General features: G+C 52.3%; 2 protein-coding genes across 2 annotated transcripts in view; one reads left to right on the forward strand and one right to left on the reverse strand.

Moving 5' to 3' along the window:
* CCNYL1 (cyclin Y like 1) overlaps positions 1 to 2,668 on the forward strand; it is a 50,650-nt gene extending 47,982 nt beyond the window's left edge. The window contains exon 10 of the mRNA XM_074968022.1: positions 955 to 2,668. Within this exon, the coding sequence (XP_074824123.1) occupies positions 955 to 1,071 (117 nt within the window). The 3' untranslated portion in view covers positions 1,072 to 2,668. The remainder of the gene's footprint in view (positions 1 to 954) is intronic.
* An 8,297-nt stretch (positions 2,669 to 10,965) lies between these two features.
* Positions 10,966 to 13,448, reverse strand: FZD5 (frizzled class receptor 5). Its single transcript, XM_074968019.1, has one exon. It carries the CDS (start codon positions 13,446 to 13,448, stop codon positions 11,547 to 11,549), a length of 1,902 nt encoding a protein of 633 aa, XP_074824120.1. The 3' UTR covers positions 10,966 to 11,546.
* Between the last annotated feature and the right edge of the window lie 516 nt (positions 13,449 to 13,964).

Consider the following 13,964-nt stretch of genomic DNA (forward strand, 5'->3'; position numbering starts at 1 on the left):
TTATTTATTTGCATTATGATGGCCCCTAAAGGCCCCAGTCAGGGCTTGAAACTCTGTCCTGAAGCATTTCTAATCGAATTATTTGACACACCGATTTAATGGGAATCTCACTACTGGAATAACTGCACCCGTGTACATGCTGCTTTAATCGTTCAATAAATGGAGCTACTCTGCAGTTTAGTTAAAGCAGTTCAAATACTAAATACAATTCTCAGACCTGTGTTAATAGGACATTACTTGCGCTAAAGCAGGGTGGATGGTACTGTACAGTTCAGCACCGGGATCTCCTTACTGGATTCACAAACTTTTGTGCTGGTTTAAATGTCAGCCAAAAAAAAAAAGGTGGCTGGCTCAGGAAGGGCACAAACACCAGTCCTAATAAATTTCCCTTTCAGATTCTCCACTATACACCCTAAGACTCCTAGATGGTTGTGTTGAGCTGGGGGCGGGGGGGATCAGCAGCCAGCTGTAACTTCTTCCTTCAGGGCTTAGGAATCTCTAGAATCCCTGCTGAGCCTCGTATCCATAGCCTGGGCTCCAAACCCCATCTATTTACATGGAGTTTTGAGTGTAATTTGCACATGAACACACATACTTCAAGTTGGATCCAAGATTTCCATTAAGCTGTAGAGGCTGGAATAAGACTTAAGTTGCTTAGAGATGTGGAGATTTAACTGCATTTAAAAATCATCATCTCCTGTGACTAATAATGATACGGGTGAACATGGGGAGAGATCCTTAAAGATGCAGTTTCTACAGCCCCTTAATGTTTTCCCTCAACAAAAGGCCTTTTTTGTAATGGCATACCCAGGGCAGCAGCCAGTAGCGTCACTGAAAGACATAGGCAGTGTAAGTGCGTGGTCCATTAGCGTTGCCATTGTAAGAGCTTTCTTAAAACGTTTGAACACTTCTAATTCACGCTTTCATTCTTTTGTATCTGAATGTATTTTACAGGCTATCTCCAGGCTCTGTGAGGACAAATACAAAGACTTGTCCAAAGCTGCTATGAGACGATCTTTCAGTGCTGATAATTTAGTTGGTATCCGTCGTTCTAATGCCATCCTCTCCTGAGGGGAGAGAAGGGTGCAGCACCGTGAAGCCAGCGTACGTATGAACCGGAGGAATACCACCACTCCATGCACATAAGCCAGCAGTGATGGTGTCTTCCAGTAAGGGGAGGAAGGATAAAACCAGCCAAGGGACCCCAGGGTCTGAGGAGCATATTCCATTCAAAAGATGGGACCTTGTCAAATCAGTGCTCCTCCTTTTAATGTACCCAGAGGTGCAAAAACAAGCTCTCCCCTCCCCCCCACAGATGTTTGCTTACTGTGTAGGCCTATAGCTGTGAATGATGAGGTTTTTAATAATGAGTAGTTTTAAATTTTAGAATTTAAACACTAACCACATGACGATAGTTACAATGTTCTTCCCTCTTCTCCGCATCATCCAGAAGCTTGCTGCGTTTGCCTTTGAGTGAATGCAGTGTTAAGAAAAAGAAAAAAGGACTCTAACCAAGTATAAAGCCACTCTGGAGCTTGAAGTAGTAGCATAGACAAGTGTTGAAGGGTTTTGCTATTCAAAAGCTGCTATTATTGGTGATGAGTTCAAAAGCAAGAAGCTGTTTGAGCAGGATATAATAACTGTGTACCAGCAGTGTCATTCCGGTAGAGACTGTCAAAGGATTTTGAATGTTTTGGTTGGAAGCAGAGAAATGGTGTTACATATTGATTGTTCAAATGTATAGGGTCCATGCTGCATTTCTTGTGAACTATGGTGCTTCTCACTTTCTAATACTTTTACTACTGCTTTGGAAAATATGCATCCTGTATATCTTTCTGAGGCATGGAATGAGAGAGCTGTATTGGAAACAATGTCACTATCCCAAACAATGTGGCAATCCAGTGATGAATAGCCTACTGCATTGCTTCTCTGAATTCTTCCACTACAGATCTGTTGTGCTTTATGCAGTGGAGTTCTGACAAAGTTGATGCTAAGATTATCATGTCTGTTTTGGTTCCCCTAGACTTCCTGCTTTCAGACAGGGGGTTTACTTTTGTGGTGGGACAGTAGTGAGTTTGAGGATCCTGGACTCACCGAAGGGGGAGATGCTTATTCCCAATTAGCACATAAGATTTTGTTCAAAGGAGTTCTTAAAAAAACAAAACCCAAATGTATAAGTTGTCAGACATATTTTTTGGAGAAGTGAACATTATAGTTTGTGCAACTCTGCTTTTCCTGAAGATAGAGTTTACTCCTCCAGAATGAGAATTTGGGATGGAGTTTCCTTTCAGACTTTGAAACTCTAAACAGGATAAGTATTAATAGACTTTTCCTGTTACAAGCCCTTATATACGTCCTTCTCCCAGTTCTAGATAGATTCTAGGCACTTTGTGCCATACTGAATGACATTCGTTCCTAGGACAAATTTTGTTCAACCCTGCTTCCATCCAAGGTCCAGTAAATTATCAGGTCCCCATGCCTTTGAGATTAGGGACTTCTGAGTATAACAATTTGGCAGCCTTCAAACTATTTAAATATGTATAGTATTTTAAAGTTTGCAAATCGACCAGCTCCAGGCCCATAATCCATGGAACTTGGAACTTCAGGTATTGATCACGATTCAATTTTGAAAATAATGCTACATCTTCAGGTGGTTTTCCTTTCTCATGTTTGTATTAAAAAATAAAAAGCTAATAAACACCTCTATTTTAATTAAAGCTACAGGTGGTTAGAGCGTTTTGTACCATTTTCTCTGAGTTTGTTTGCAAATAACGTGTTGAACAGATTAAAATGACGACTTGGCCCTGTGTGGCTACTTTAGAATCTCACCAAATCTTAATCCTATGGTGTGTGAAATCCACCCCAATATGAGCTGATTAAATTTTTTGTCTTGCTACCTCTTAGGAGCCAAAAATGAATATTATTAGAAGTTTCAAACAGCTTTGTGTCTGCTAGGGTCATAGAGTTTGCAGGCAACGGCGGTTTGTGTGTTTTAAGCTGAAGGAAGGGTATGACTGACAACTTCTGTGATTCCAGGTCCTATTTATTGTTAAAATCTGTGAACAATAATGTTTAAGTAACTGATGGTGACGTTTAGGTTTTGGTTTAAAGGGAAGGAAACTTTCTGGAGGTAACTTGTCACACACTGCTGCATTAGTCCTCCTTTTGAATCTACGTTGGAACAAGGTTAGCTGCTTGTAATTTCCAATCTCTGGCTTTCAGGTTGACCTGTAACCTAATTCTTACGAGTCTGTGTTTTAGTTAATACTCTGCAACCTGATTTGAACTTTTTGGCTTATATGAGGTGACTATAAACACTTTTTTTTCTGCTTATTTTGCTGATTGGATATACAGCTTTCACACACGTAGCGGGTGTGTGAACTTCCAAGGAAAGAATCACCTGTGCCCGGTATTCACCTTTTCTTTGACGGATGAAATAGTGAAGGATATAATAGCACAGTAAGAAAAGAGATTTATGATCCTGGTTTGTAGGCGCATGACCGATCCTAGGATGTGTCAATAGACATCTCCCTAACAGCATGGGAGAATCGGAAAAGAACTCCCCACAAAGTGATCTCAATCTACCGGATGTATTGCTAATCTTTTGTGTAGCTAGTGCAGGCTCTCCCAGAAGGCTAGGATTGTATCTGACTCCTCGTAACCAGACTGAAATCAGGAGCTGCCTTTGCTCAGTGGCATTTTAAGTTACCAAGTATCATGCAGGATATGTGGTGCTGCACAGCATGGGGCATCTGATGACCCATGCAAAAGAGACGAAATCTGAATTTGAAAGTCAGTTTACCTTAAGGTAATCAACTTTCATTGATCCATTAATCTGACAGACTGGCTAACAAATTGCTACTTACCAGTCAGAATGCTCATTCTCTCTCTCTCCTTTCCACCTCCCCCCTATGGAAATCCACTTTGGTTCAGCCAGTCTTTGGTGACCACCCCTGCAGATGTTACATGCAGTGTAGTTCTAGCTGTGTCAGTCCCAGGATATTAGAGACGAGGTGGGTGAAGTAATATCTTGTGTTGGACCTTTCCCGGACCTGAAGAAGAGCTCTGTGTGGCTCAACCCCCTCCCCCCAGCCCCCAACAGAAGATATTACTTCACCCACCTTGTCTCTCCAACCTGTGAAAAAACCCTTGTATGAAATTTCTACGTAGTAAGATACTTCCTAGGTTCTCTGCATTTCTACTGATATTTCAGTGTTCTTCATTTTAGGTGTAGGTGATCATAGTTGTATATTATAGATGCTTTGAGTCTCCTTACCCATAGCTTTTAATGCAAAGATGTAAAGCCATTGAAAATGACTTAGGGAGGAATAAAGGGTATGCTGGTTTTTTTGCTGCTTCATGATGTATAAAGGCCAGAATATTTTAAACACTTTCTTTGAAAAAGCAAGTCTTTACTACCCTATTTTTGCAGGCAGCGTTGGTGGTTGACTGGAGAACTAGTGAGATTTTGCTATAATCAAATTGAAATCTGAGCTACTGAGGAGGGGGAAGTGATTTTTAATTTGTTTTAAAGAGTTTATCAGGAGTTAACAAAAGAACTGACAACCGCTTGTGAGAAATTAAAACTGGCAACATCCGTTCCCCTTTAACTGAGGACTGAACTCCCACTCCAGTGTTCTAGTTTTCCAGCAAAACCACAAAAGACAAACCTTTAAAATCTGCTCTTCAACCTCAGAAAAATGTGGGATATTAAATCTTTTGGACCTTTATACACAAAAGAAGCAAAGAAGTTGGGTTTTGCTTTTTGGTGCTGTAAAACGCCTTGAGGAGAGACAGCATCTGCGTGTTTCAAAGGGAATCTCATCCAGTTTTTCCTCTGGAAACCTGGTGTTTTTAGAAAAGGCTCCCTAGAAGGTGTCAGCAACGTCTTGTTTCTGAAACAGCAGGGTCAGGAGGGAATTTATTCATAATCACTATTGGAAATGTCCCTTTAAAAACAATAATTGGATTTTATTATAGAGGACTAATTAATTCTTTTTCTCTCTGCCTATGAGCCAGCCTGGCAGGATAGATAAGTGTGTGCATTGGGCTGTGTGTACTGGGTATAGAGAACCCAATTAAAAATGCACAACAATCCAGCAATTGGATACTTAAATCTTTATTGAGCTGCAACACTGTCATCTTCTAGTCGTAGCTATGACACTCAATCGCTGACAGCAAATTGCCCAGCTGCTTTCTTGCTTTAGTGCAGGCTAGTTAGAATCCACTCAGCTCCCATCCACAAGTAGTGCTAGGTGGAGATCAACACGCTACCAACCATTCATTGATATGTGGTTAGTCTGATAGAATGCAAACTTGCTTCAGCACAGTCTTTCCCTTTAGATACAGAAACTGTGTGTCTTGTTGCTAAGGCAATTGGGTATGAGACCCACCAAACCCACTTGAAGGGGTTAAGAGGACAAGTACTCCTGGGGTAGAATAAATGTCAACACCACCCATATTTTTACCAAGAACAGGCATAATGTGGGCAAGTGGAGGAGGAGAAGGGAGTGATTTCAGGCAAGGGCTGAAGGAGAGGTGGAGTAAGTGCTACAGAGTATGTTCCAAGCACTTAAGTAGGGATGGCTGCTGATCAATGCTGAAGGATAGATCTGAGTAGTGGAGAGAGCTCCACCAGAAAGGAAGTGGTAGTATCTGTTCAGACCTAATTTCCATGTAAGAACGGCCTTACTGGGTCAGACTAAAGGTCCATCTAACCCAGTATCCTGTCTTCTGACAGTGGCCAGTGTGCCCCAGAGGGAATGAACAATACAGGTAATCATCAAGTGATCCATTCCCTGTCACTCAGGTAGTTCTTGAGTGACCTGTACCCAGTTTTTGTAAGAACTATATCCATCCTTATGTGGTACATGTTCTCCTGCCAAGTGGCATGCCAGAGCTAAATGCAGAAAGGGTTTATAGAGTGCACCAAATTACACCCCTCTTTTCTGAAGAGTGTTGTCACTCTTGTCCTTAACGCTCACAATGTTTACCTTCCTTTCTCATGGTGCATGGTATCTTAGAAGTTCTAGGCGCTGTGGGTCATTGGACCTGATCTTCCTGTCACACACACCTTTGTGGCTCCATTGAATTACTGCTGATTTGCTGTACTGGGTGGCGAATTAGGCTAATGTGTCAGTCTGTAACGTCTATGCCTTGTTCTAGGGCAGCTGGGCGGGGGGGGAAGGGCAGTAGGAGGATGAGACTAATCGAAGATACATGAGTTTATCCCCTGTGGTACAGTTCCTAAATTTACGGCAGCTTTTTCACCTCATAAGACTACGATCTTGCCAGCACTTGTTCCCTGCCAGCTCTTACGTGCTGTGACTGGTGCTGTACAAGACAATGGAAAAGGCAGCAGCTTCCCTGAGATTAGTCTGAATAGACAGATAAGGATGGAACGCACCCTGGGAGATCTAGATTAGTGATGAGATGCCTAGTTGTGGGATAAACTATTCCAATACCTCACTTGTTAGTAAGGGACTCACTACCTCAGGTGACTAGCAACCTGCCATGTACAGTAACCAGCTTCCTTCCCCACCCGTAGGGATGAACTCTGGACCAGTGCTATGCTGAAACCTTGTGTGCTACTTCTGCACACCTCCTATTCCCTTGTGCCTTCTAACTCCCCATGCAGCTCCAGGCCTCCAAATCCCAGAGCATGCCAGACTCTAGGAGAGGGGAAGGCTGGAACAAGACAAGACCCAGTGTGTGTTTTAAAGCGTGTATTTAAAAGAAAGTGAGCGTGCCCTAGTTTATCAGAAAAGGCCCCATTCTGAGAGGTGCTGCCCAAAGGAAGTTGTGGATCTTGACGCACAGCAGGATCAGACCCTGTGCCCATCTTCTTTGCACTGATGGAGAATGGCCAGACAGGTATTGGTACCTTAGAATCGTGATCTTGGGGGTCAGTATCTGCATTTTGTCCACTATCTTTTGTTTAAGATCACTTCTGATAGCACTGGGGTGACAGAAATCCAGTCGATGCTAGGTGTGCACACTTCAAAGCTAACTGGATAGCTGAGTGCTGATTAGTCACAAGTGAGCAAGTATTAACCCCTTGCCTCCCTATTTTAAACGCTCTTCCTACAGCATCAGTATCTTTAGACCGAATCCTTGCAAAATGAGATGTTACCTCCTGCTGAGGAAGATTTCCAGGGTCTGTCTTGTAGATTATGTGGGTCTGCACCAAATCTGGATATAGGACTGAGATTGGCATACACTCCTAGTTGATAGAGAGTTGGTAGACTGTGTTAACTGGTACGTACTGAGGGACAGGTGTACGGTGCTTGAGTTTATTGCTAGATAAGGACCTGACACTATTCCAAATCAAAAGGCCAGTACATTTTATAGTAAGGCCTATGCTCTAACTATGGGGTGTAACCCTGAACAGTCAGGGCAGTGCACTTTACAGGAGCTGTTATGGACACAAGCCACCAGCAACACTTGCCTTGAAAGCAACTCTTGATCTGCTAGTGTGTTTACCCTCTTTTTTTTTTTTAAGTCACAGAACAGACCCAAGCTCTCTTCTCTTGCTCTCTCCCTCCCTACACCCCCCCCCCCCCCCATTTCTGTAGCATTTCCTTAGAAGGCTTTGTTTATAACCTGTGTGAGGACTTCTGGGGGGATTCCACTAGCTGCATTCCTGTTTCCTGCAGGGAAATGTGACCTGTTTATTATTTGTATAATAATGCCTGGAGTCCCTAATGTGGGAATACGGCCTCATGGAGCTAACTACTCCTGTAAGCCCCATTTCATTGCCTCAGGGCTATTCTCAACACATCCCTTTCAGTGCCTCCTGCTGGTAAGAAACTGGGGAAAAAACATTCTCCAGCAGGTTCTCATTTTCCCCTCTGTCTGTTTTATTTTGCTCTACCATCATCAGGAACAAAGAAACAAAAATAGACACTTTTGTTTTCTCATAAATAGCTAATCTCCATATTTTTTTCTTTGAATAAAATCTGATTTTCTTCAACTTTTCACAAAATAGAATACATACAAAGTTTACTTCTTAAAAACAAAAAAAAAAGTCACAGGGTCAGCAAGTGAAGGAGGTGAAGTCTAATGCGTATGTGTTAGCCCTACCCCCTGCAGCACAAAACAATGTCTGCTTTTAGTTGCTGCCACTCGCAGTGCAGTGGTGAAAACTTGGGAGAATCCTGAAAGCCAGGGGCAAGTAAAGCTTCAGCCGTTACGATTGTCTGTAGCAAAGATTTCACTAGGCCCCAGCTACCCTGCCCCTTGCTTCAACTATGCTCACGTTTTTCAGCAGTCCACAGTTTGCAGCTCATTTAAAAAACAAACCTACACTGAGGCAGTTACACTTGAAGAAAAGTCGTTCGAGGTATTGCATGAAGCGTGTCTAGCTGTGTCTACAAAAGGCCACTACAGCAAGACCCAGTTAAGATGGCATGAATATGAGTCAGGGCCCTGGACTACACTCCACTACTAGCCCCAGTGTAGCTAGGCTGAAGCTGCCTTGTTTAATGAGAACAAACCCGTATCAAAGCTCACTAAAACTCTCTAGTATATACAGACCAGATTCCCTAGTACAGTTATTTACAGGGTGTAACAGAACCGTCTCCAGGTGAAGTACTGTACACTCACTGCATTGCAGTGCCCCTGGGTCCCAGCTGCTGCTCACTTGTGCTGGGGGAAGTTATTGTCAAGCTGGTGGTGGCTTGTTCATAACTGCCTCACCCCAGTGGATAGGCAAGACCTGGCCATCCTTGGTTTTCTGGCTGGCAGCAGGCTGGCTTCCCATCCCTTTGTGTCTGCAGGGGGCGGAGAGCTTGTCTACAGAGCTACCTTGGGAGGAAGGGGGCGTGTAGAGCTTTCAAACCCTGCCCATGCCAGGGGAGTTCCGCTACCTGAGCGGTTGCTCTCTGGCGCCGCCTGGCAGGAGCGACCATCTGAGGTGGTGCAGAACACGTGCCTTTAGCTGCTTGTGGGAAATCAGGGTTTATTAGAGCTTTCCCCCTCCCTCTGCTGCCCACCAAGCGAAAGGGGCCGCTGGAGTTGGGGGGGGGAGGAGGAAAAGCAGGTCATTGAAATATCCTGCCGCTGGGGGGAGGGGCTGTGTCCATTTTTGAGCCTGGGGAGTGCAGGTCAGTGGTGGTGCTGCCTAGAGAAGGTCGATGCATCAGCCCTGCCCCCTTGCCATGGGGGCCCCCCTGACTGAGTACTCACGGTCAGTGCCCGCTTTAAAGCTGCACCACGTTATAGTCCGAAAGCTGGTGCAGGGCTACTGACACATTGCATCAGAGCTGGAGGCTGGTGCAGGGATTGGGGGGGGGGGGGCTTCTTAGCAGCCAGGAGCTTGACATCCAGCTCCCGCTTCTGGGTAAAGCGGACTGCCCCGTTTGACAATAGCTCCTTCCTCCAGCCTCGCTCAGTCCTGTGACTCCGGCTTGCTGGGCCCTGGCTGCCTTCAGGGGAAGTAAGCTACTACATCTGCATCGGGGTCAGGCAGTTGCAGGGGGAGGGGAAGCTCCCTCTCACGGGCACTCCTGCGCAACGTTCAGGAGCGGGGAGCAGTGGGACGCTCCCGCCAGCTTCCCAGGGGAAGGGGCGAGATCATCTCTCCCCCACCGGCCGAAAACCACAGGCAAACGGGCCTGTTGCTCCCTGCCCGCTCAGCAGAGTCCTAGCCGCCGGTGAAATCGACAGGAGCTGAGGCAAAGCTACACGTGCTCCTGCTAAGGCCTCTCCTTTTTGAAATGGCATCTAAAGGGAAAGGGCCCCAGAGTAGTTGGTCCAAGCCGGGGCAGCCAGGCGGAGAGCGCCCCTGTTCTGCCCACAGCTGCTGGCAGAGCCCGGCCGGGGGAGCAGCGCAAGCGGCCGCTGCTTTGGCTTTAGAGCGTTTTAGCCCGGCCACACTCCGGCCCCGCTGCCCGTCCTGGGGGGCCGCTGTTCCCAGCAGCTGCCCAGCCCAGCCCCACTGCTGAATGCGGACGGCAGCCTGCCCGGAACAGAGCGGAGGGGAAAATGCCAAAGCCGGTTTCAATCGACCCCTCGTTCCCCGGTGGGCGTGAAAACCAGGACCAGGGCTACTGCAGGCGGCAGCGGCCGAGGCTAAGCGATGCTTTGAGCAGCCGCTAGGCATCTCCCCCTGCGGCCAGGGCAAGCCCAGCCCGCCCGGGCTTGGCAGCGTGCGCCCGGAGATGGAGCCTTTCCGCTAAGAGCAGGCTCTCGCGTGCCAGGCAATGGGGCCCTAACCCACTGCAAGAAACGGGAGGGAAAGCGGGAGAAAAGGCGGCAGTGAACTCCACCCTGGCAGGCTGGGGCAGGCACCGACTTTGCCCTGCTCAAGACGGCGGCAAAACTTCCAGGTTGCAAACACGGTTAGGCTTTGAATGCGCAGCGCCAATAAACGACCTTTAGCACCCAGGGGCGCCTTCCCCTTAAGGGGGGATGAGAAGCGCCCCCCTCCCAGCTCCTTGAAAGCCCCCCGTGTAAGGACACTTGGTTTTTGTAACTGCACCCTGCGCTTGCTTCCCTCCCCTCCCACCTGCTTTACTAACCCAGGCGACTGACTCCGTTTTAAACAGGCTGACTTAAACTGCGAGTCACCGCTTCCGCTGAGCTCCGTGAGCTTTAAACACGCCCCACGCGGCCGAAGGAAGTGGGGGCGCGCAGGGCGAGAGGGGGATGCCCCCCGCCTTGCCTGGGGAAGGGCGCTGGGATGGTCCCTGGCCGGGGAGCCGGGCGGGCTCGGCGGGGGCGACTTGCGTTCGCACGCCCTGGATTCAAGCATCGCTGTGCGACGGGTGCGTCCCTGCCTCGCTCCGCAACCAGCGGGGTCTGGCCTTCCCGCAGGAAGCCCTTGACCGAAGGAATTAGTTTAAAAATCTCGGGATCCCTAACGAAGGGTTGGAAACCCCTTCCCCCGCCCCCGCCCCCGCCCCGGCTTGCCGGGCGCTGACCGTCCGCCTGGCTTCACCCTGCGAGTCCAGCTCATCCACAGGCCCGGGCTCGGGCTGTCTCTGCTCTCGGCGCTGGCCAGGGACTCGCCCACGAACGGTCCTGCTTCGGTGCCTGCCCGTCCCACGCACCCGCGGGAAAGGCAGCAAGTTTCTGTAAAAGGGCCATGAAAGCCACGCGTGTATTTCCCCCTCCCCCCGCCAGGGTTTGCTTACAAGTGACACTGGAAGTTGATCTTATAAAAGTCTCCGTTCAACGGGCTCCCTTCTCTGTTACCTCCGCCCGGGGCCAGCTCGGCCTGAAATCTCCCAGCCAGCCCTAGAGAAAGGGCCCTGCTGGCACCCGCCCGAGGGGCGCAACAGATCGGCTGGAGTTACCCGCAAGCCCAGGTATTGTGCAGTGGCCCTCGGCGGGGCTGTACCTCCGGCATGGCCGGCCTCAGCAGGCAGCGCTTCCCCCCTCCGGCCGGTGGGCCTCGGGCACGTCCCAGCAGGATCCCCCGCCCGGCCCAAAGTGCGGGGTGAAGCCGCCGCCCTCCGGGCCCCCGGTGCGGAGCTCCCCCTGGCGCGCCGCAAAGCCTGGAGCGGGGCGGCCTGGCCCGGCCCCGTGAGCCAGCCGGGTGCTCGTCACACCTGCGAGAGCGGGACGGGTTTGCGGTAGGAAGCGGAGGGCGCCCCCCCAGCCCGCCCGGTCAGAGCCGAGCCGGCTTCGGTGCCCATGGAGGGCTTCCTCCCCCGGCACCACTTCCCCGTGAACCGCCGCCAGGAGTCCAGCGTCTTCCCGGACCAGATCCACACGCCCGAGGTGATGCCCACCACCAGGCACATGAAGTACTTGAGCATGAAGACGGCGTAGTCCGGCCTGGGCTTGCGCGGGTCGCCGGGGCAGGAGCAGGTCTGCGCCTCCTCCCAGCTCTCCCGGTAGTGCTGCTCGTACACGTAGCACGCCACCACCAGGGTGGCCGGCACCGTGTAGAGCACGGTGAAGATGCCGATGCGGATCATCAGCCGCTCCAGCTTGTCGGTCTTGGTGCCCCCTTGCTTGATGACGCTGCGGATGCGGAAGAGGGAGACGAAGCCCGCCAGCAGGAAGAGGGTCCCGGTGAGGAGATAGACCACCAGGGGGGCCAGCACGAAGCCCCGCAGGTTGCCCAGGTTCTGGTTGCCCACGTAGCAGACCCCCGCCACCGGGTCCCCGTCCACCGAGCTCAGCGCCAGCACGGCGATGGCCTTGACGCTGGGGATGAGCCAGGCGGCCAGGTGGAAGTACTGGGAGTAGCCGGCGATGGCCTCGTTGCCCCACTTCAGGCCGGCGGCCAGGAACCAGGTGAGGGACAGGATCACCCACCAGATGGAGCTGGCCATGCCGAAGAAGTAGAGCAGGAGGAAGACCGTGGTGCAGAGCGCGGGGCCCGTGGTCTCGTAGTGCACGTGGCGGTACTCCTGGTTGCAAGCCACGCTGGCGTGGCCGGCCACCAGCCGCACGATGTAGCCCAGCGAGACGAAGAGGTAGCAGGCAGAGAGGAAGATGATGGGCCGCTCCGGGTAGCGGAACCGCTCCATGTCGATCAGGAAGGTGGCCACGGTGGTGGAGGTGGAGAGGAAGCAGAGGATGGACCAGAGCCCGATCCAGAAGCTGGCGAAGGTCTTCTCGTCCTGGGTGAAGTAGGGCTGGAAGCAGGGCACGGCGCAGTTGGGCACCTGGCCGGTCCGGATCTTGCTGTAGAGCGGGTGGGACTCGCGGGCGATGGGCACGAAGGGCTCGGTGCAGCGGCACGCCCGGCCGCAGTCCGCGCCGCCGCCCGGGGCGAGGCTCCTCTGGGGCCCCCTGGAGGCGCGGGTGGGCTTGGCCAGGGCGGGCGGCGGGGCGGTGGGCTCGCTGCGGTTGTAATCCATGCAGAGCGTGTCCGGGTCCCCCAGCGCCGGCAGCCGCTCGCAGCTCATCCGCTCGGGCCAGGCGAAGCCGTACTGGCGCATGAGGGGCGAGCAGCCGGCCTTGGCCCGCTCGCACACGGCGCGGCAGGGCGGCAGGGGCTTGGCGTAGTCCAGCAGGCAGATGGGGGTGTAGACGCTGCAGAGGAAGAAGCGCAAGTCCGGCGAGCACTGGATCTCCACCAGCGGCCAGAACTGGTGCACCTCCAGCCCCGCCTCGTCCTGCGTGTCGTGGTTGAACTGGTTGGGCATGTAGGTCAGGTTGTAGCCGATGCCCTTGCACATGGGCACCGTGATCTCCTGGCACACGGGCGCCTTGGCGGCGGCCGCCGCGACCGGCGGGAGCCGCAGCAGGAGCAGCAGGCTCAGGAGCCCCCGGCCGGCGCCGACCATGGTGAGCGCAGCGCGCCGCGGCTGGCCCGGGGCAGCAGCAGACGAGCTCGGGCAGGAGCTGCGGAGTCTCTCCCCGGCCCCCGCCGCCGCCGCCGGCGGGGACCCCGAGTCCGGCGGGCCGGGGCGCTGCCTAGGCACGGGCGGCGCTCGGCTGGCGGACAAGTTTGGCAGCGGTCCCTGCGCCGAGCCCGGCCCCTGGGGCATGGCCCGCCCGCGCGGGGCGGCTCGGCGCTCAGCCCCGGCCGGCCCGCTGCCCCCGCACGCCGGGCTCCATGGCCGCGGGCAGCCACCTGCAGCGAAGGGGAAAGGGGAGCGCTGCCCCGGCCGCTGGGATCCGGCCGGGCGGGCAGGGCATCAGGCTGCCCCGGGCGCCCGGCACCGCGTGGCCCGCCCTCTGCCGCCGCTGCGCTCTGCCGCCCGCGGGCTCCGGCCCCGGCCCTAGCTGCAGCCACCGCCACCCCGACAGCCGGCGCGGGCGGAGTGGAGCCCTGGCCACGGCCACCTGAGTTGAAATGCACGGGCTGCAGCCCCGCCCCTTCGCCTGCTGGCCACGCCCCCTGCCGAGGGCCACGCCCCTCCGCGTTTAGCCCCACCCACTCCCCATGGTAATTCCCCGAGGGAGCGTCTCATTCCCCCCCCTCCCATTGGGGCACACACCAGCGCTGGACGGGGCGCCCCACCTCTGAATCTGCTTGAACTGGGGCCCTTCCCCGAGCAACC

Source organism: Natator depressus, chromosome 11, assembly GCF_965152275.1.
Source record: "Natator depressus isolate rNatDep1 chromosome 11, rNatDep2.hap1, whole genome shotgun sequence".
In the NCBI taxonomy this organism is placed as follows: Eukaryota; Metazoa; Chordata; order Testudines; family Cheloniidae; genus Natator; species Natator depressus.